At 41.2% G+C, this 21,312-nt stretch overlaps 1 protein-coding gene across 1 annotated transcript in view; it reads right to left on the reverse strand.

Annotated features, from left to right (window-relative positions):
- Positions 1–11,855, reverse strand: part of LOC129102211 (A-kinase anchor protein 2) — a 68,721-nt gene extending 56,866 nt beyond the window's left edge. The window contains 2 exon segments of the mRNA XM_054612248.1: positions 693–773; positions 11,554–11,855. Of these exon segments, the coding sequence (XP_054468223.1) occupies positions 693–773; positions 11,554–11,604 (132 nt within the window). The 5' untranslated portion in view covers positions 11,605–11,855.
- Positions 11,856–21,312: the final 9,457 nt, after the last annotated feature.

The following is a 21,312-nucleotide window of genomic DNA, read 5'->3' on the forward strand; positions in this document are numbered from 1 at the left end:
CACACACACACACACACACACACACACACACACACACACACACACACACACACACACACACACACACACACACACACACACACACACACACACACACATTTGTAAAGCGTTCCTGTGAGCAACAACATTGACTCCGTTCCTCTGCTAGCTTCTAACCCTTACCTGAACCCTATTCCTCACCTCATTCTTATCTCACCCTTAACTCAATATCTGACCTTAAACTAACTGTGACATCAGGTGTTAAACAATGCTTCATCTCTTATCTCCCACATACAATAGTATTTTGCATTGTTCAGTCCAGTTATTGATAAAACAGTAAATATGTCATCACATATTCAGGCAATAACTATGCAGTCCATGATTACATCATAATGGAGGTGGATGGATTTGTCATAGCTATTCTTTTTAATGGAATCTTTGCATCTCCATTATAATTGCACCATTAATGCAGCACAAACTGGCTATTATTTCACCAGCAGATGCACACCCATGTTTTACATTTACTGTAACTTCCTAGGTAGTTGTTAACAGTCATTTTGCTGACTCCACGTTTCACCGTAAAATCAATTATTTATCCTCAATCCTCCTGCTAATCATTAGATGCACTCTCACCTAAATGTGTTCCTAATTCTGTAATTCCAAACTAACGTTCCTATGGACACACACACACACAACCACAAACACACACACACCTTGAGATGCTGTAGTTGTAGCACCAGGTCATCAAGCTGGCTTCTTTTGTCTTCAATCTCAGCTTGCCGTTTTCGTTTCTCCTGAGGGACAAGAAAAAACAACAGAAGATCAATATTTCTATCAGAACATCAGGTTTATACTGTCAGTCAGTAACTTTTTATTTTTTTCATTTAATAATGGGCGGGCATTGAAAACAAACAAAACATTGAGTTGAAAAAGTTGAGCGTGATGGTTCACTAATGCATGCTGGTGTATTGATTGAGTGTTTGCAATGTTAGTGCTCATCGTCCGCAAGACAACATCCCTTCGGAACAATTAAGGCTTTCATACATTTAATTTAAAAGGTGAGCAGAGACTTAATGGCTTCTAATACAGTATATGCTGTCCAACTCAAATTAAACTGATGCAGTCTTGTTTGGTCTATTGGGTAGGTGATGTCAGAGAAGATACACCCATGTGTCTCCCCTGTCTATGGTTTCAACTGTACAGCAAGCTAATGAGGACAATTAGACATTTATAAACAGGCTTTATTGCTAAAGCTGGGATTCCTATTTAATAATATGTTTTTTTGAGAGGATATAACAAACAAAAATGAAATATTCAATGAGTCCTCTCATTAGTGCAAAATGATCCCTGGGATTTACGCAGCAAATCAATTTATTGGAGGGGTCGCAAGTCATGGATTATCGGGGTCAGGGGGACAGGCCATCTAAAGGGGGGGATTAGGCCTTGAAGCCTGGAAATGGCGTCGAGATTGAACTTGAGGTGAGGCGAACAATCCTCTACTTCATGTGGAGATGAATGAGGCTGACGCTTGGAGGCAGGGCGGGGAGCATGATGAGTAGGAGGTTTGAAACTGAAAAAAAAATAAAAATCCTCAACAGACTTAGGCTTTGTGGAGTTACTATCTTTGAATATACTTCTACGAGTATGCATGGGAATATAAACAAAGTAGATCCCAGGACAACCTTGTTTGGGGCTGAAGGGCATGAGATACTGTGTATGTGTGTGTCTTTCTCTCTCTCTCTCTCTCTCTCTCTCTCTCTCTCTTACTCAGTGGGAGCAGAACAAGGTTTTCTGGGACGTTTCCTGTTGGCTAAATATAGCCATCAGGGAAAACCCCAAAATGTGTACAAACGTTAGACCACCTCCCCAAAGAGAGGTATACTGAGTCAGGAAAAACAGAGTACAGAATAGCAAAGCAGAAAGGACAGAGCTGAATAGAATGTCATAGAAACATAAAACAGAACAGAGTAGTTACTGATTGATCAGGAAACAGGAAAACCCTATAATTTCTGTTACTTTGAAAGACTATTACTGATCTGCTGTAAAATCAGTATCTCTAAAACATTTCTCTGCACATTTTCTTCATCTTGTTGTGTGAATAATAACTTATTCCTCTCAGAAGCAAAAATGCAATAGTGTGATATTGTTACGAGGCTGGCAATCAATTGGGGTCATTACTTGTTCTTAAATCTTTCGACCAAATCTTTGTAATAAAAGTAAAAATAATAATTGCTAAAAAATAATGGACTTAACTGAGCATTAGAATGATCACCATGAAATTCCATCATAATGTTCTCAGCCCTTTAACAGTCTAAACTTTCAACATTTGAAAAGGCGCCTGAACGAAAAAATGTTTTATGACACATTTTTGACAGCTGCATCTCCAATTAATCTTGAAGTTGCAGTTTTCAGATGATGCACACCATCATCAATAGTATGTGTGGCATATACTACTGGCCTGCTATCTCTCCCCGAAAAGATCCCCCCCCAAAGAAGACAAAAATTGGTCTACTATGAAGAGTGGTGGAGTAAAAAAGGTAAAACAGATCTTTCTTTCTTTAAAAATAAGAAAAAACAAGTTGGATTAAAAAGACTTGCTGGGAGAACACTTCACAAAGCTGCACACAGGCTGTGAAATCATCTGTACAAAACCTGAGGTCATCTCTCTCTCTCTCTCTCTCTCTCTCTCTCTCTCTCTCTCTCTCTCTCTCTCTCTCATACACCCACACATGTACACACCCACACACACACACACACACACACACACACTGCAGCAGTAGCGGTTCCCATGGCTTGTGAAGTACAGTCAGAGCGCCGAGCAGAGGAATGGTCCCCAGATGTCAAGGACTGTAAAGGACATGTGGTCGAGGAATGGGCAAAACACACATGCACACACACGCAAATACACATCCACAGAAACACACAAGAGCAAATACAGTCACGGATCTGTACACACAGATAGTGCAGACACAAATATATTATCAAAATCAATTAGTACTCGAGGCAAGTTTTGTAGAATGGGCAATCCCTGCTTAAAACACAGTACAGTATAATACAAATAATAGTTCATATCGGTGGTTGCTAAACAGACCAGGGCCTTTAAGTTAACAATAACTCTGCAGCAAATAATACGGTCTTCATTCATTACATGAGGCAACGCAGCAGGAGGGTGCCCACTGCAGAGGGATTTGGAAAAACCACCAAACAAAAGGAGGTAAAAAAAAAGCTGACTCAAGCTCTATGCAGCGCAATGCATCATAATCTTGCAACACACTGCACTAGCCAATCAAATACATCCATATAAACATAAAGTACAGCTACTGTAGGATACATTCTGGCATAATGTTCAGCAATTTATTCCTATTTACACTTTATCTCACAATTAGACAATTTTTCCTTCTGTGAAAACTGTAATACAGTTATGCTTCAAATGAGAAACCACAGTGTGGTGGAAAAAAAACCTCTCAGAATGTAGACAGGGGTTAAGGCCCTGCTTACTCACTCAGTACTTTACTGCTTGTTAAGTGCCGTTGTTCGTCAAAGTTAGGAATTCCCTGATGAAAATTCCTCTAGGATTTCCAAGAAATCCAGATATCATAGATATGGACTCTGGCAATGCCAATGTCAAGGAAGTCAGATCAAATACTGCAAAGTAGTGGTCATATTGTATACAAGGACCCAAACTTGAAATGTTAGTTTTGACAAAAATCAAGATTAAACAATTTTTTGAACTTTGAAAGGTTTCAGCGCCAAGAGTTTAACAGTGGAGAACTCTTCAGCTCCCTGCGGGTCATAGAGTTCCTCTGAAAAAGTGTTGGATCAGTTCCTGAGTCCGGCTGTCGCATCTCAATCATATCAGAAATTAATTAGCGGGAGGGATCCTCACTGTCTGGGGGAACTGGATCAAAAAAACGTGTTTTTGTGACTGAAACTGCCGAGGTAATTGAAAGATGAAAGCTTGTTCAGTCACATTGGCAGGAGAAAGACCCTGAGACCGGCTCTGTTCACTGTATTTTGCCCCGGAGAACACATCCTCCTCCTCTGGAAAATATGTTGACATTCTTGGCGACACACTCATGACTTCCCACACTCTGACTCACTGCGTGTTTGGCCCCAGTTGGCTTGCTGCTTAGCTCTTATACAGAGGACATCACTTTTCCCACTACTGCTGACACCATCCAAAAAGTTGGACACTAATATAGAATTCTGTGTTCAATATTTAAAATGGCTAAGCCCCATTGGAGATTTTTACTGTGTCATGTTGGGTTTTTTTTTTCAGCCACAAGCCAATGAAAAGTCACATGGACTACACAGAATTTAGTAACCTCCCATCCTACAAGGTTAAACATTTTGGCAGTGGAAAGAGGGTCAAATCTCACAGTATCTAATTAGAGTTCCTAGAGTTCATGCTGAACTCCAGTTTACAGGAACTTTCACTCTTCTTCTTTGGTGTTCCCCCGAGAAACGATCTGATGACTCTTTCCAAACATAACCTCTTGTTTTTTTAGGTGGTTCTCATTTTGTTTAATGTTCTCAGTCCTGTGAAAATTGTGCGAAAGTACTCATGTTAAGAGGACTGATCCTTATTTTCAAGTATGATCGTTGCAATGGACACATATACGGAATACAAGCAGGTATACCAGGGTCCATGCCCCCAGGACTTGAAAAGGGCTTTGTTTTCTTGACAATAAAAAAGTGAATAAAACAGGAAACAGAGGAGCCAATCCAGACATGAATGGTATGAATGCAGCCGATGAATCATTGAACAAAATCCTGATTTAAGGAAAGTTTGATTGGAAGGTCAAAAAATCTAAAATGGTTTACTGGATGTTGTTCTCATTTATGCCTCCTAGTACACAATAAGGTCCAGAAAGTAAAATTCTAGAATATAACTTTTCCCCTTTTTGGAATTAGTAGTAAAAAATGTGGATGAAGTTATATCAGAATGAGACAAAAGGCAAAAAACTAAAAACTAAAAAAAACTTGGTAGAAGTGATAAAAAATGTAACTTTTATCACATAAGACCATAAACTGACTGGATAGTTTTCTAAAAAAAGGTAAATATGTCAGAATTTGCACATGCAAGCACTTGATTGCAAACACACACCTGATTAAAAAACTGCGTCCTCCATTACTGATAACCAACCCTCAGCATGAGGTCATACAGCCATGATTAATATTTGACCGAGCAGTGATGCTGTGTTGGATTTGAAGTTCTACTGGTGTTGAGATTGAGAGGAAGACGCAAGCTGCAGATCAGATGGGTCACATTCTGCACATGCCAACACACCCAGCAGAGGCATCTCACTGTGGAGATCATCTTCCATTCAGAGGACGGCCATACCTGAACCCTTAGAGAACAGACACTGAAACCTGTGGTTTGAATGTAATGGGCTTAATTCTGTACTTACTGTGCTGGGAAGATCTATTAACTGGATAATAGTATAAACAATGGGCCAATATCTATAAATATGAATGCATACATTTAATGGAGAAACTATTAATCGATTAGTCAAACAGTAGGACTCATCACAACTTTGATAATGATGAAAATTAGCCCTAGTTGCAGCAAACACCTGCAGATCTACAGTATGACCTGGTCTACTTTTCCCTGAGCGGTGACTGTATGAATGTGATGTCCTCCCCAGACAATGCTAATTTGTTAGGTCCAAAGTGACCAGAACGTTAACCTGGTAACTCTTTCGCAAAAGGCGGTGTCAATAAATGCGAATGTAGCACATAGCTAAAATGTCTTGCATGCCATTGTCATGCGATAGCAGCAGCTGGTGACTATACTCATCATGCCCTTATTGAGGAGAGACACGAGTATGCATACCTCTGCATTCACATGGATGACACAAACACAAACAAAACACGCTAAAATCTTTTAACGTCGTGTGCTTCATGATTCGACAAACAATGTCACTTGTGTATCCGTTATTTGGAGGATAATGGTGTTCCATTCATAGCTGCATCTGCTAAAATTACCTTTCCTGCATGTCCATCTCTCTATGTGTCCTCTCACTCTGCATCGTTTACTATCCAATTCAGCTCAAATGTCACGACAATAATTTCAAAACCAGCAGTGCCCACTAGAGCTGCATTCCAGTCTCAAGTCTTTGTGAACCCTAATGCCACCCACTTACACACACACACACACACAAACCCACACTCAAACGCCAGAATGTCCAGTAGGTCCAAGACAGCTGCTGCTAATTTTAGATGGCATGTAATGCCTGGCGTGCCCCAGACCCCCTGTTACCCCGCAAACAACCCCCCCCAAACAAAATTACTTTGCCCCAAGCACACTCCCCACCCCCCTTAAAGAGCTGAAGACCATAAACCAAGCCTCCACTATCGCTGTTGCCTCTCCATGATCCAAATCTTCTCACATGGTGGTCGGCAAAACCCACAAATATTCAAAACCTTGAGAATTCAGGAAGTCTTTTGAGCAATCATGTGTGGGCGGTCAGACCTTGATATAGACTGAAACTGACGCAGTGAATCCAGTGACTTATCATAAAACATCAGTTGTGTCATTGTGATCTGCGAATGCAGTATTTCCAATTTAATGGAGCAGACAGGGGCTGATCAGATCAGCCTTTTTTATTTTCACTCGACTGGACCAAATAAGCCAGATCCCGAGTTAAATAAACAAAAGCCTAAAAGATGGCGAACATCTGTCATATAGGCGGGAAAGATTTGAATCAGCTGCACTTATCCAGGGCTGGAAAGTTGTGTTCAGTCTCACCTCGGATAGGGCATATAGACGTTGTTACATTAAGGCAAGTGTCTGATTTAATCCATGTGTCTGATTGCGTGCAAATAAGACTCACAGTTTGCAACATTTTGTGGTAGTTTATCCAATTTCCATTACCTGCACTATTGGCAGATACATTTGCTGCAAATAAAAGCAGATGACAGAAAGTTAAAGGTTAATCTGTAAGAGCTGCTACATGTCCTTCAAGGCTTTTAAAACGTTTGGCTTGTTTAGAATTAGCATTCTGTGTGGATTCACAGTAACAGGAGCCAAAAGGCAAGGAAAAACAGAAAATAAGGTGTAAGTGGGTTCAAAATTGTGATCACAGCCCAAAGTATTATAAGTATAGTAAAAAGTAGAAAGTGACCGCATTTTGGCAACCTAAATCAATATTGTCCGTGTTGCTTTCCAGTGTTTAATGCTGCCAACATGTCAATCTATGGGTGAGCAAACTGCACAAATTGAAACCTCACATTCCTGCAGGCAGCCCAGCCCCCCACTCTATTTACCTCTCCTAACGCAGCCCATTAACCCGACCCTCGCTGCATGCCACAGTCACAAATCTCAGCATGCCAAGGTCTAGCTATAGCATCCCCCCCGACCTTCAGCCTGCCCCTCTCACTTCCCTCTGTCAGACCTCACTAAGTGGATCCAGAGCAGTGACCAGCTTCCCCAACGACCCTGAGCTACGCCGATTACTTCACCCAATGAGCTCACCCAAAGAGATCAAACTGTGGGTAATAAAACCAATCGTTACTGCATATTAGTCCTGCAGGATTGTTAAAAAGGAACAAAAACCATAAACAACAGGCACAGAGATTTAGTTCTTTTTGCTAAGGGTTATCTTCTTTTGTGGTGAAATATCTCCAAAAGACATTCTCTGTCTTGTTCCAAGTTCCGACAGCTGTCATTTCCTCATTCTTTGTCTTTCCAACAAACACACACACACATGCACAGGCACAGCGCCATCATATCAATCCTCATGCACCACTTCCTAATTCCCCTCAGACTTGGCCCCAGACGATCTGCGGCCTTGTGTTTGTGTGTGTGTGTGTGTGTGTGTGTGTGTGTGTGTGTGTGTGTGTGTGTGTGTGTGTGTTTTGGAGGGTTAGCCGAGAGTCCAAAGGGCTGAGGTCATCTGTGTATACATGTCACAGACACTACAGAGAAGTCAGTGAATGGGTGCAAGCAAAGACACACACACACACACACACACACACACACACAAACACACAAACGTTTGTGTATGTATTTTGCCATGCCGTTTGCGTTTAGCAGGCCACATTGGCAACAGCTAATTAGAAAGCTGAAGAGCTCACCATTCATTGGCTGGTCTCAAAACCACACGCAGGGTTTTTGGTGAACACGTAAACATTTTCAAAAAACACACAGACATAAACATACATGCGCGCACACACCCACAAACACATGCACACAGAAACACACGCAATCTGTTTTTTGGGGGACCCTGACCAAGCTGTACTCCATCCGATGGCTATAATTACATGTTAATAATGTACCAATTACAGGTCTGGATTCAACAACATGACATCATAACTGTTCCCTAATCTGGCCAATTAGTAACCGTGGAAACCTGCACCGCCGGCAGCTGAGAAGGCCGTAATCACTATCAGATTGTGGGAAGCTTTGTCTGTTTGCAAGTGTTGCGGACAAATGAGCCGATTGACTAATCAACTCTTAGAATAAAACCCTGGAACATGTCCCACCCTTTGTTCTACTGAATTAACACTCTGATTCATCTTATTATTTGAAAAAACAAATCAAATAGTTTGGATGGCACAAACTCTCACAGAGCTCCCAAAATGGAACCATCTCAGCCATGTTCAATTTAGTTTAGTCAAGTTGAACACAGGATATGGTGGGAAAAATGCGGCAGTGAACCCACTGTAAATGTACTGTACAGAAGGGGAAAGATGCCACTCAGGGTTCGCTGCACTCTTGATCCTTCAATAATTCATAAGAAATAGAAAAGCGCTGACAGAAAAAAGTCACATATATAGGAGTTAAATCATAAGACAGATGGACAAATTGCATAAAACTAAAAATAATGAATTATATAATGTGTTTTGAGCAATTGTAAAGACTTTCTGTAATTTCCCAACACCATCTCACTCTCAGTGTTGTGATTGAGCAGATAGGTGTGTCGCCCATTTGCTAAGCTAATAAAAAAACAGGTGATTCACAGCCATTAGTGCCATGCTTTATTCATGAGCCACACAGCAAACAGACCAGTCTCTGCTGCAAATAACACTGTAATGACAGCTACCTGCTACCTGACAGTGATTTATTTTTACTTATCCGGTTCAATAGATGAAGCGTGGCAAAGAACTGAAAACTATCACAGTCCAAATGACATGTTAATTAAAGAGACTGAGAGTGTCAGATTCAGTGTGTTCAGGCGCCTCAGATACAGAGATGACTGGTCCAACACTTGGCTCTGATTTTTAGCCGAAGCTTCCAATTTGGCTCGAGATCTGCTGAAGTATTGATGAGGTCTCGGAGTATCAATTATTGATGAAATCATTAGCATGTCAGCTGCAAACCCGAGACAGTGTGTGAGTGTGTGAGTGTGTGTGTGTGTACTGTATACATCTCTACAGGGGTTTAGTAATACTTATTCAGAACACACAATCAGACAAGGAGAAAGTATATTATATCATAAATATTGCCTGTTAAAGACCATGTAAACTAGTTTTAACGACTTTAATCCAGTGTTTTTGTTGTGCTGAAGCTGAAACTGGATTAAGATATGCTTGCTTTTGATTGGCAGTCAAACAAGGTTTTTTTTATAAGATTCTTCCCCTTCCCTGTGAGACGCTCTGGAAAACTTTGTCCAGCTTCTGTATTTACACTGGACCTGCGTTGTTTGGCTGAGTCTGAGGCTTACAGAGCGCTTAGCTGCCTCACAGGGTTGTTAGTACTATTAGTGTAATAGTAACCCCTTCTCTATGTAAGTGCCTCGTAGGGCTTGAAGGCTATTAGTGCCCCTTATTGTCTTTGATATAGTGTACACACACAGAGCTGAGGCGAGACAGATGCTCTTGTGAAGGAGACAAACTTTTACTTGTATTCGACGCCTGACTTTGGCTTCACGCCGAAGCTCTTGGCACTCTTACTTCCTGTAGGACCTCTGATAGTACTTAAGAATACAATTAAACTAGATAGAACATTCTTTGTAGCGTTACGACAGCAGAATACTCTGCAACATTTGTTGTTATTTCTGGCCTCGTGCACCAAACCAAAACTCATTTACACGATAACGTAATCGATGATCCAGTGTTTTTTCCGTTGCACATGCAAGAAGGATGCAAGAAACAGAAACGCCTCTCTGCTCAAAACTGTCAGAACTTTCCACTCTCTTTCTTTACTTAAGTGCCTGACTGGTTTAAGTACATGCAGCCTGGTATGGCTGCCATGTTTCCGACGTGGCCAAAATTGTTTCTCCATCTGCTGCTGGTGCTGCTGTTCACCCCACTTGTGTGTATGAATGTGTGTGTGTGTGTGTGTGTGTGTGTGTGTGTGTGTGTGTGTGTGTGTGTGTGTGTGTGTGTGTGTGTGTGTGTGTGTGTGTGTGTGTGTGTTCCTCCTGTCTGTGCGTCTTGAGTGTGTGTGGTATGCTGTGGTTGCTCGCTGGCGCCAAATTTAGTCCCAGGCAGTGAATCCATGTCTAACTGTTGCTCTGAAGTCCTATCAGCAGGCGAGCTGAGCACTTCAACAAATGTCTCTGTGATCGTGAAACATGTCGGCGAGTATCCGAATGTATTTCGGACCACCTCGTGGCTGAGATCATGCTGCCTTGGAAAACAAAAACACCTAAAAAACCTGAGACATCAAGCCAAAAAGAAAAAAGAAAATAAACCAACTTTCCTCAGAGTTGGTTTACCCCATAAAAGCTGACAAGAACAGCAAGACAAACACAGCAGCAGTGAAGGGCACAAGGGATAGTGAAGGAGGGAGGCACATCACAATCGGAAGAAAATCACAGAAAATCACAGAAAATCACAGAAAATCACAGAAAATCACTTTGTTTTGTGTGACAAAAATGGATGAAGTGGGATATGATGTCATCTGTAGGGCTCCCAACACGATGAGCTTTTAATTTAACGATTACAAAACTGTGATTATCAAAAAAACCAAACAAAAAAGTAAATTTAACCTTTTGTCACCTTGGCTATCATTTAGCGTCCCACCACAGAAGCTAATGACCACTAGCTCACTTGAGGAATGTGTAACACAGAGAGCTTATTTATCTTCAGCTTATGTTTCGGTTCATATGCTATAAGTTCAGATGTTATAGGTGATTGGCTTTAGAACCATTATAAAACACCGGGACAGACCACCACCTCTCCACACTTAAGTAACAGACAAGGGGTCACAGGGATGTGTAGCATCTCTACTGATAGGTTTACGTCATAGGAATTTTATAGTCAAAGTTCAATAAACTTGAACTTTGTATGGAGCAAAGAGACAAAAACACCGCCCTCTACATGTGTTTGAATTGACGTAAATGGAACATGAATGAATAATGTGACGAGGGCAGAGCGAGCATGGCAAAGAATGGGAGAGAGAGGGAACTTATGAAAGAGGTAGAGAGAGACTAACAGAGTTGCAGGAGCTGCCACACAGTTAGGCGAGATATAGTTCTGTGAATGACAGACAGAGATGAAGTGAAGGTGAGACAGGGTTCACCACCAAAGCACTCGCAGACAAACAGACAGCAAAAACAAACAGACGGAAGGTCAAAGAAACATAAAAACACACACACAGTTTTAAAAAAACGCACTCAGACTTACCGCCAAGGCCTGCAGCCTCTCTTTGTGGAGCTGAGCCTCCTCACACGACATCCTGAGGGGGGGAAGCAGGGGAGAGGGGAGGCGAAGAGGGAGAAAGAGACGTGAGATCTGGGAAGACTGAGAGCCCCGGGGTCCCTCAGCAAGAGACAAGAGAGGCAGAGAGGGGAGGGAAGCAGAGGACTGAGGGAAGAGAGAAGGAGAGGAGGAGGAGGTGGAGGAGGAGGAGGAGGAGTATCCAGACAAGGTCCTTCCTCAGAGGTAATCCAACAGGAGCGAGGAGACAGTTGGAGAAGAAGCAAAGATCTCTCATTCACTGGCCCGCTGCTGGCATTCTCTCTCACCCACTCTTTCTTTTGCGCTCTGTCTCTCCTCCCATTTGTCCCCTCCCTCCCTCCCTCCCTCGCTTTTTTTTAGGCATGAGCCATGTGTGATTAAACAGCTGGGAGGAGCAGCTGAGAGAGGGAGAGAGAGAGAGAGAGAGAGAAGCAGAGGAAGAGAGAAGTTATGGCATGAAGGTAAAGGGAGGGGGGGTGAGAAGAGAAGGAGAGATAGGAAGGGAGAGAGGGAGCGAGAGAGGAAGCAAAGGAGAATTGCAGAGGTAAGGAAAAAGGGAAGCAGAGGAGTGATCTGTCATATTTGAAAGCTGAGATAAGGCTTTGGGAAATGGAACATTTAACAGTTCTACTTTTTCTTATCTTCACTGTGACTTGGATAAAGGCGTTTTATTATTTTTGATAATGCCAGTAGATCGATCTAAACACAACTCCCTCCTATCACAAGCATTCATTTGCTTAAATTAATTTTGCTTAAAGCAGCAGTTTACTAACAAAAAGGAGGAGGAAATTTGTATTTTTTTTTGCAGTTAAAATAAGAAAAAAAACCACTCTGATTTTAATGGTAACTTATTGGCAAAGGTCTTTTAAAAAAAATAGTTGACAATGTATGGCTCACAATTAGAAATCCGGTAACAGTAATCACAGAATTATTCTAAACTTAACCTACTAAATACTAACGATGTCAAAAATAGCATTCCTCAACCACAAAAGTATCTTGAGACAATGGCAGGAAGTGAAAATGACAACTCAACACCTGAAAACGAAACCTCATGCTTCGGGACAGAACTCACTGGCCAATTGGTCCCACTGCATTATGCCATAACAAACACCTCCCAGCAGTCCTAGCCTTCACCCATATGGTAATTAGCTGGAAAAAGCTGCTGGTGCTAGGAGCTACTGCTACCCTACTGTGTGCTATTGTTGCTGCCAATCACAGGCCAAGAGAGACAAAGTGCCAAGACTTTGAGTTGAGCATGTTACTATTGTTTTGAGATATTCTGCTGTTTTAATACAATCCTATGAGACCGCATGCAGAGATGTCGCCCACACACAAACAATCCTTCAGCTGACTCTTCAGGTTCTATTTCTGGTCACTCTGGTCATACATTTTTATTCCAGCGCCTTTCAAAGAGACATCAATAGAAGCCTTCTACTTTAGAAAAAACAGGAGCAGGATAGAGAAAAAACAAAAATGATGATAATTGTGTCACTCAGTGAATTGGTGAACATCAATGGAACAACTTTCTAAATACAAACTGAAAAAACATCTCTTTAAAAAGCAAGACACACCTTCACACACACACACACACACACACACACACACACACACACACACACACACACACACACACACACACACACACACACACACACACACACACACACACACACACACACACACACAGACAAAAGCAGAGTGTGTGTGTAAATGGGTCACTGTTAACTGTGTCCCAATTTTCTTTCTCCCCATTTTAACGCTCTAGGTTCATCTGGGTTTCATCCTTTCTTCCTCTGGCTCCTCTTTTATTTTATTCTAATAATTTCCTCCTCTCTTTCACTTGCTTTTTCTACAACTTTGTTGATTTTTCTTCATTCTTTGCCTCCATCCTTCCTTTCATTCCTCACTCTTTTCCTCCTCTTGTTCTCTCTTTCCTTTGCAGCATTTCTGACCTGTTTGTCTACATTCCTCTTTTCCTCTATCCAACACTTTCCCCTCCCATCCTTCCCTCCATACATCTAGTTCTCCCGGTTCCTACATCCTCTGTCCTACATCCCACCTTGTTTCTTGTTTCTTCTTTACCTTTTTTCTTTCTCACTCCTCCAACTTACTATTCCTTCTTTCCTTTCTCTTTTCATCCCTTACTCCCATAACTTCTCATCCTCTCCCTCCTGTGTACCTGTCCTTCGTCTTTCACCTGTCCCTCTTTCCATCTATCCCATTTTTCTCCTCACACTTTCTGTTTCAATTCTGTCCTCTTTCTCCTCTTTCTCTATCCCTCCTTCCGCAAGCAGACATCCTTATAAGGAGAAACAGCAGCAGCAGTCTTGGATGACTCTTAAGGGAACACAGAAGCATGCAACACACACACACTCACAAAAACACACTAACATAACAGCTACTACAATACTCCAAGAGAAAAAAAAAGTGTAAAATAAATAACTGCAGCTGGAGAGGTTTTGTCCTGTAAAGCCACTTGGCAGCTGAAAGAATGAGGATAAATCAGAAAGTTGATGTTTTCAGCCCTCAGCTAGTTTCCATAAGTCGTTTTTATATTGTTTCCAAACTAATGGACATAGACAGATGTGCAGAGTTGCCGATATGGATTCAGGAGTGGTGACATATTTTATCTGCTGAAAAGTTTTTGTGCGTGGCAGTAAAAAAATGTATTTTCCTTGTTCAATATATCTGATAAAGGTGGAATTCTTAGTTTTTAAGGAAGTATTTTTTAAAGTTTATACATTTTATGTATGTTTTAGTTTGCAACAAGCACTGTATAGTTAAAAGCAAACCTCTTCAAATGAATTCCATAATCAAATAAGTTTACTGTAGAACATATATAATATCATTTTTATTTAGTTTGACTTAATCTGTTTTATTCAACACCTATTTTTGTTTCGATTTAAGTTTACTAACTAACTAACTAGTCTTTGTTTAAAGTTGTTTGACCATTCAACCCTTCAGATCAGAAACTGGTGCATTATGAGACTTTTTGACTCCCTTAGTGCAGCATTGGATTTTCTTAAAAATGTTGTACTTTTTAAATAAAAATGTAGAAAGAAATAAAATCTGAACTTTTTCTCACTAGGACTTGCCCTTATCAAAACACAATGCTACATATATAATGTGGGGATATGCAGGTTATAGACCATGACCTGTTTGGGTTAGTAACATAGTTTATGTTATGAAACCAGGCTCAGCTCTGCAGCTGTCTGACTTTACGGTCAGACTTCTGGCCCGTCTGTTTAATCTGGATTTACACCAATCACATCATGACGCTGGCTGCTCACACTGTCATTAAAGAGCACACTTCCTTACTTTAACACCTACTTCATTAAAACATTTTCTATTTGATTTCCTTCCTGCCTCACTTTTGTTACCCTGCTTTTTAACTCTCTCCGCACCCCCTCCCTAAAATGCTGCCCCCTTCCCTCCCCCTCGTATTCCCATAATTCTGGCGTCAGTTGTGCTGGTCTGTCGTCGTTGGAGACAACAGCATCATTGTTCCTCTGCATCGCCACGACGACGCGATGACCTCACTGCACAGCCAGCCCAGCCCCGCCTCTCACCATACCCGGCCCAGAGGTAATGGCCTCCAGATGTGGAACCAGAGGCAGGCAAACACACACACACACACACACACACACACACACACACACACACACACACACACACACACACACACACACACACACACACACACACACACACACACACACACACACACATACACATACACACACAGAAATATAACAACATGCAAAGGGTGAGCAGGAGGGAAAGAGCAAATATGGACAAAGAAAGTAAGTCAGAAAACGTGTGCATGTGCGTTTGAGTATGCATGTGTGTACTGTTAATGCAGCCACCTCCTTAGCCTGCCTTTTTGAGTTTAGTACTCCCACATTTCAATCCCTACCCCCCCCAAAAGAGAGAGAGAGAGAGAGCATAGACGTGGAGAGAAAAAGTAACCCAAACAGACATATTTCTGGCTATGCGAGTGCCAGACGTTGATATCATTCATATTTTATATATCACTAAGGGAGGTCAAGCTGTGTTTGGGTGTCCCACTGTCTGCCTGTCTGTCTGCACATAACAGAAGAACTAAAACCGAGCACAGCCATCCTTTTAGTGTTAAATATCTTTGTCTTTTCTACAGCCAAATTGGCCTTAAATGTCATAACAACAAAACATTGTCCAAGCGAGTCCAGCTTAAAAAGCGTGGCGCTGGCTGAACTTTTGGAAGTCACTGTTCAGTTATCAACTCTCCCTTTTTCTCTAACTGATACAACTTTTTTTCACTTGTTCAGACTGCTACAGCAACGCAAAGCGGGTTCTTTTAATTCACTGTGAAGAATACAGAAACTGATAGCTTCTAAAGTTGATAGTGAGCTCAGAATAATTACAAGTGTTTTATTTTAATTACTGCAAACAACTTCATTAATAAAACGCCACAGTGAACAATCCATGCTTTGCGTGTAAAATGACTTAAACTGGCTCAGGACGGCTACCTCCTATAGAAACATACAAAGCCTCTTATATTGACAACTAAATAACTAATCCAGTTATTTGTAGTATCAATGGGAATTTATGTCCTATAATGGTTAACAGTAAATTAGTTTCCTCCTCTGTGTCAGTTCAGTCTGTCGTTTTATTTCTCTCACCCTCTTTATTCTAAATATTTTATATTGAGAGAGAGGAATTTATCAATGCCCTTTTATCAATGCACATGTGTGTCTGCATGCAGTTGTAAGACGTTTTTATTTTATTTTTTATTATGATTCAGTAAAGGTGCTTTTAATCGTTTTTTTTCCTGATATGCACTGTAGATGAGAAGCAGATGTCTTGGCATCCAGACACTCTGTTATCACCACCTCAGCATGTTTTTCTGCTCCCTCTTTCCCTCTCCTCTATAGTTTGCACATCCCCATTCCAGTGTTTACAATTCATTTTTTTAGAGAGTGGAGATATTGAAAAAAAACCAAACATACAAATTTGGTCAAAAGATCATTTGAGTAAAACGCACAAGACCCACTCTGTTGTGGAGGTTTATGTCTTTATCTACCTGTAATAAATAAACTTGAACTTGAATCATAAATAATAATTACATAATTGTTTAATTATTTAGCCAATTACATTTCCCAAAATAATGAAACATGCTCATCAAAATCCCTGAGCAGCCAAGCAGATATAATCCATTGATAAACCACACTCAAAACTTCAAACTGTACTTTAATTGAAAATGCGACAAATAAATTGATAATAACACGAATAATGGAAATATGGTGGTTAGTCCTACTAGGCTGCCTAGTGGTAAGAGTGGATCTGCTCAATTCAAGTCATCACTATTAAGAGCCTCTTTCCTGTAAGACTTCCCTGAGTGTGCAATAAATAGAAGCAGAGAATGGGCCATCTGCCATTGTGGTGCCTGCGCGCTCCATGACCACAAATACTACCTCGTCTTTCTGCTGATTCAGTGGACAACCACGAGAGAGCACGCTGCATGTGCTGATTACAAAAATGAGCCCATAGCACAGAGGAAAAACCAACCCAACTAAGAGAAGAAAGGATTTGATGGACTGACTGAATCCCAACAGCACTGTCTCTTTTCCCAATTAAATCATTAACTATTGATGCCACCAGGGAAAGCATGTCTGCTTTGTGCTTCACTGCACAGCTTCATGGGTGTGGCTCTGACAGAGAATGCAAAAAAATCACTAACACCTGTCACTCAAACTGCCGGTTAGACAGCTGATTGGCACTCTCAGCTTGTAGGTGAGCCGCAATATAACAAGTTGGTTATCACTCAAACCATCTTACCGCTAAGCATCCCCTAATCTGCAACATCGTGAGGGTCTATTCTTTACAGACAATATATATTGTGAATTATGATTTGAGATATTGCCACTATATATACAGCAGGGAAAATAAGTATTGAACACATCACCAATTTTTCTCAGTAAATATATTTCTAAAGGTGCTATTGACATGAAATTTTCACCAGATGTCGGTAACAACCCAAGTAATGTGTAATAAAATGGAATGACACAGGGAAAAAGTATTGAACACATGAAGAAAGGGAGGCGCAAAAAGGCATGGAAAGCCAAGACACCAGCTGAAATCTATCAGTAATTAGAAAGCAATCCTGCCCCTTGTCAATGCAAATTAATATCAGCTGGTTCAGTCCCAACTGATGGCCTATAAAAAGGTGTCTCATTACCAAGGTGTCACACAAGAAACATCTCATGATGGGTAAAAGCAAAGAGCTCTCTCAAGACCTTCGCAACCTTATTGTTTCAAAACATACTGAGGGCATTGGTTACAGAAGGATTTATAAACTTCTGAATGTTCCAGTGAGCACCGTTGGGGCCATAATCCGGAAGCGGAAAGAACATCATTTCACCATAAACCGGCCACGACCAGGTGCTCCTCCCAATATTTCTGACAGAGGAGTGAAAATAATTATCAGAAGAGTTGTCCAAGAGCCAAGGACCACTTGTGGAGAGCTTCAGAAATACCTGGAATTAGCAGGTACAATTCTTTCAAAGGGCTGCACGGTGGTGTAGTGGTTAGCACTGTCGCCTCACAGCAAGAGGGGCCCGGGTTCAATTCCCGGGCCAGACAACCTTCTGTGTGGAGTTTGCATGTTCTCCCTGTGTCAGCGTGGGTTCTCTCCGGGTTCTCCAGCTTCCTCCCACAGTCCAAAGACATGCAGGTTAGGTTAATTGATGACTCTGAAATTGCCCGTAGGTGTGGATGTGAGTGTGAATGGTTGTCTGTCTATATATGTCAGCCCTGTGATAGGCTGGCGACCTGTCCAGGGTGAACCCTGCCTTCGCCCATTGACAGCTGGGATCGGCTCCAGCACCCCCGCGACCCTTAACTGGATAAGCGGTTACGGAAGATGGATGGATGGATGGATGGAATTCTTTCAAAGAAAACAATAAGTAATGCACTCAACCGCTGTGGCCTGTATGCACGCTCACAACGCAAGACTCCATTGCTGAAGAAAAAGCATGTTGAAGCTTGTTTAAAGTTTGCTGCACAACATTTAGACAAGATTTAACTCTTTGGATACCATAATACACACCATGTTTGGAGGTCAAATGGCACTGCATATCACCCCAAAAACACCATACCAACAGTGAAGTTTGGAGGTGGGAACATCATGGTGTGGGGCTGTTTTTCAGCACACGGCACTGGCAAACTTCATATAATTGAAGGAAGGATGAATGGAAAAATGTACCGAGACATTCTTGATAAAAATCTGCTGCCATCTACCAGGATGATGAAGATGAAACGAGGGTGGACATTTCAGCAAGACAATGATCCCAAACACACAGCCAAGGAAACTCACAATATGTTTCAGAGAAAGAAAATAAAGCTGCTGGAATGGCCCAGCCAATCACCTGACTTGAATCCAATAGAAAATCTATGGAAAGAACTAAAGATCAGAGTTCATAGAAGAGGCCCACAGAACCTTCAAGATTGGAAGACTGTTTGTGTGGAAGAATGGGCCAAAATCACACCTGAGCAATGCATGCGACTAGTTTCTCCATACAGGAGGCGTCTTGAAGCTGTCATTACCAACAAAGGCTTTTGTACGAAGTATTAAATAAATTTCAGTAAGCGTGTTCAATACTTTTTCCCTGTGTCATTCCATTTTATAACACATTACTTAATTTCTGAACTTATTTGTTTGGTTGGTTTTCTCGTCAATAGCACCTTTAGAAATATATTTACTGAGAAAAATGGTGACGTGTTCAATACTTATTTTACCCGCTGTATATACAAAATTGACTTGACTTTTTACAGTCAAATATGCACCGTCTGGTTGATCACCATAATAACATAGCCTACATGCCATGCACAAGGACATAGCAAACCGCACACGCTGTATAATTTGTGATGTACATGTTCATGCACCAAATGTGCAGAAATAGGATATTCAAGTTGCACAAGCACCCAAAACAGACAGATGTTTAGCAGGAAAACTAGCTGCAGATGTGGCAGGCATAAGAATACTTTGTATACATTAGGCTTTCTGGAGTTCAAATGAAAATCCACCAAGCACCTCTACAAGCTCAAATAGAAAAAAAAATATTAGTCAAGAATCAATGAATTCCTTGCAGTTGTAACATTAGCTTTACTAGAATACAACACAGTACACCCACAAAGCTTTGAATGTTAAAGAACAACTCCCACTCTCCTGTTGTGCATCTCAGTTCAGTTCAGTTCAGAATCACTTTCACCACTTCTATCAACACCAATTCATACAGCAGCTGATTGAAGCACGTTCAGGTTACCGACTTTGACACCTGCCTGTTTCAGGTCATAGCTAGCGTCATTTATGTCCATTTATGGACGTCGATAGAGCGCTTGTTTCTTGTTGTAACATGAGCCAGCAGAAAACTCTAAATTAAACTGTAACTGGGCAGTTTTAGACTTATTACAGCAGCAACACACACGCTGGTAGTCGCTAGCCTAGTATCATAACGGCTACAAACAACATGCAACTCTCTCTTAAAGCAACATCTTATTTTTGAAAATAAAAGAAAGACCATCATATTTTCAGAGTAAAGTATTACATTTGGCCAATTCGTCTATGACATTTTATTTTAATATATTGGGATGCACAAATGTCACAGATTTATTAGAAGATACACAAGGCCTTCTCTTACTTTTTCATATATTGTATTCTTTTGTGCCTTTGAGATTTGTAAAAAGAATACTCTGTGTCTGGAAATGCAGCTGAAGGTTGGATTGATTTGAAAATCTGCTGATTGTGTGCATCTCTAGTACTTGTGGGACACATCATCAAAGATTTGACAGTCAGCATCTGGACGTTTTTTGAATTTTTTCATCCAAAAATCTACCAATATGACACGATTCTTAACACATTGCCAGTGCTTGCTTCATATGTGTTTTGCTGCAATTTATGCCTATTAGTCATTAATGCAAATGCAAGTTCCAGGTCTGTTTTTTAAGTTGATTTTTATGCTGTCCTGCTGAAAAGACTAGAAATGAAAGGTGACCAAGTGACTTTTTATTCTATTATCTTTCTGTCCTTGCATGGGCATTTCTTTCTCCTAAAGTAAAGACATACTTGAACACGCACACACACACACACACACACACACACACACACACACACACACACACACACACACACACACACACACACACACACACACACACACACACACACACACACACACACACACACACACACACACACACACATGCATGCAGACGCAGACACACAAATCACACACAGGAAGAAACGATCTGCCGCATGGCGGACTGTGCTGGCCCAATCCTGCAGCTTCCACATTGACTATGCTGAAATACACCACACTTGCACACACACACACACACACACACACACACACACACACACACACACACACACACACACACACACACACACACACACACACACACACACACACACACACACACACACACACATTCCCACATCCTGTATGTACCATGGTGTTCAGAAAAGGGACAGTGAGATGTTAGGAAGAAGGACTGCAAGACTGACTTAGAAAAAAGACAAGTAGAAGACACAGAAAGACAGTGGTAGAAATACAAATAAATCAAACAGGAGAGTAAAGCAATGTAGGCTTGATGTGTGGTGAGGTGGGAGGTTTGCAGAGAGAGTGTGAGGGTAGGTGAAGAAAAGAGAGACAGAGAGGGGAAGAG

The sequence above is a fragment of the Anoplopoma fimbria genome, chromosome 14, assembly GCF_027596085.1.
Source record: "Anoplopoma fimbria isolate UVic2021 breed Golden Eagle Sablefish chromosome 14, Afim_UVic_2022, whole genome shotgun sequence".
In the NCBI taxonomy this organism is placed as follows: Eukaryota; Metazoa; Chordata; class Actinopteri; order Perciformes; family Anoplopomatidae; genus Anoplopoma; species Anoplopoma fimbria.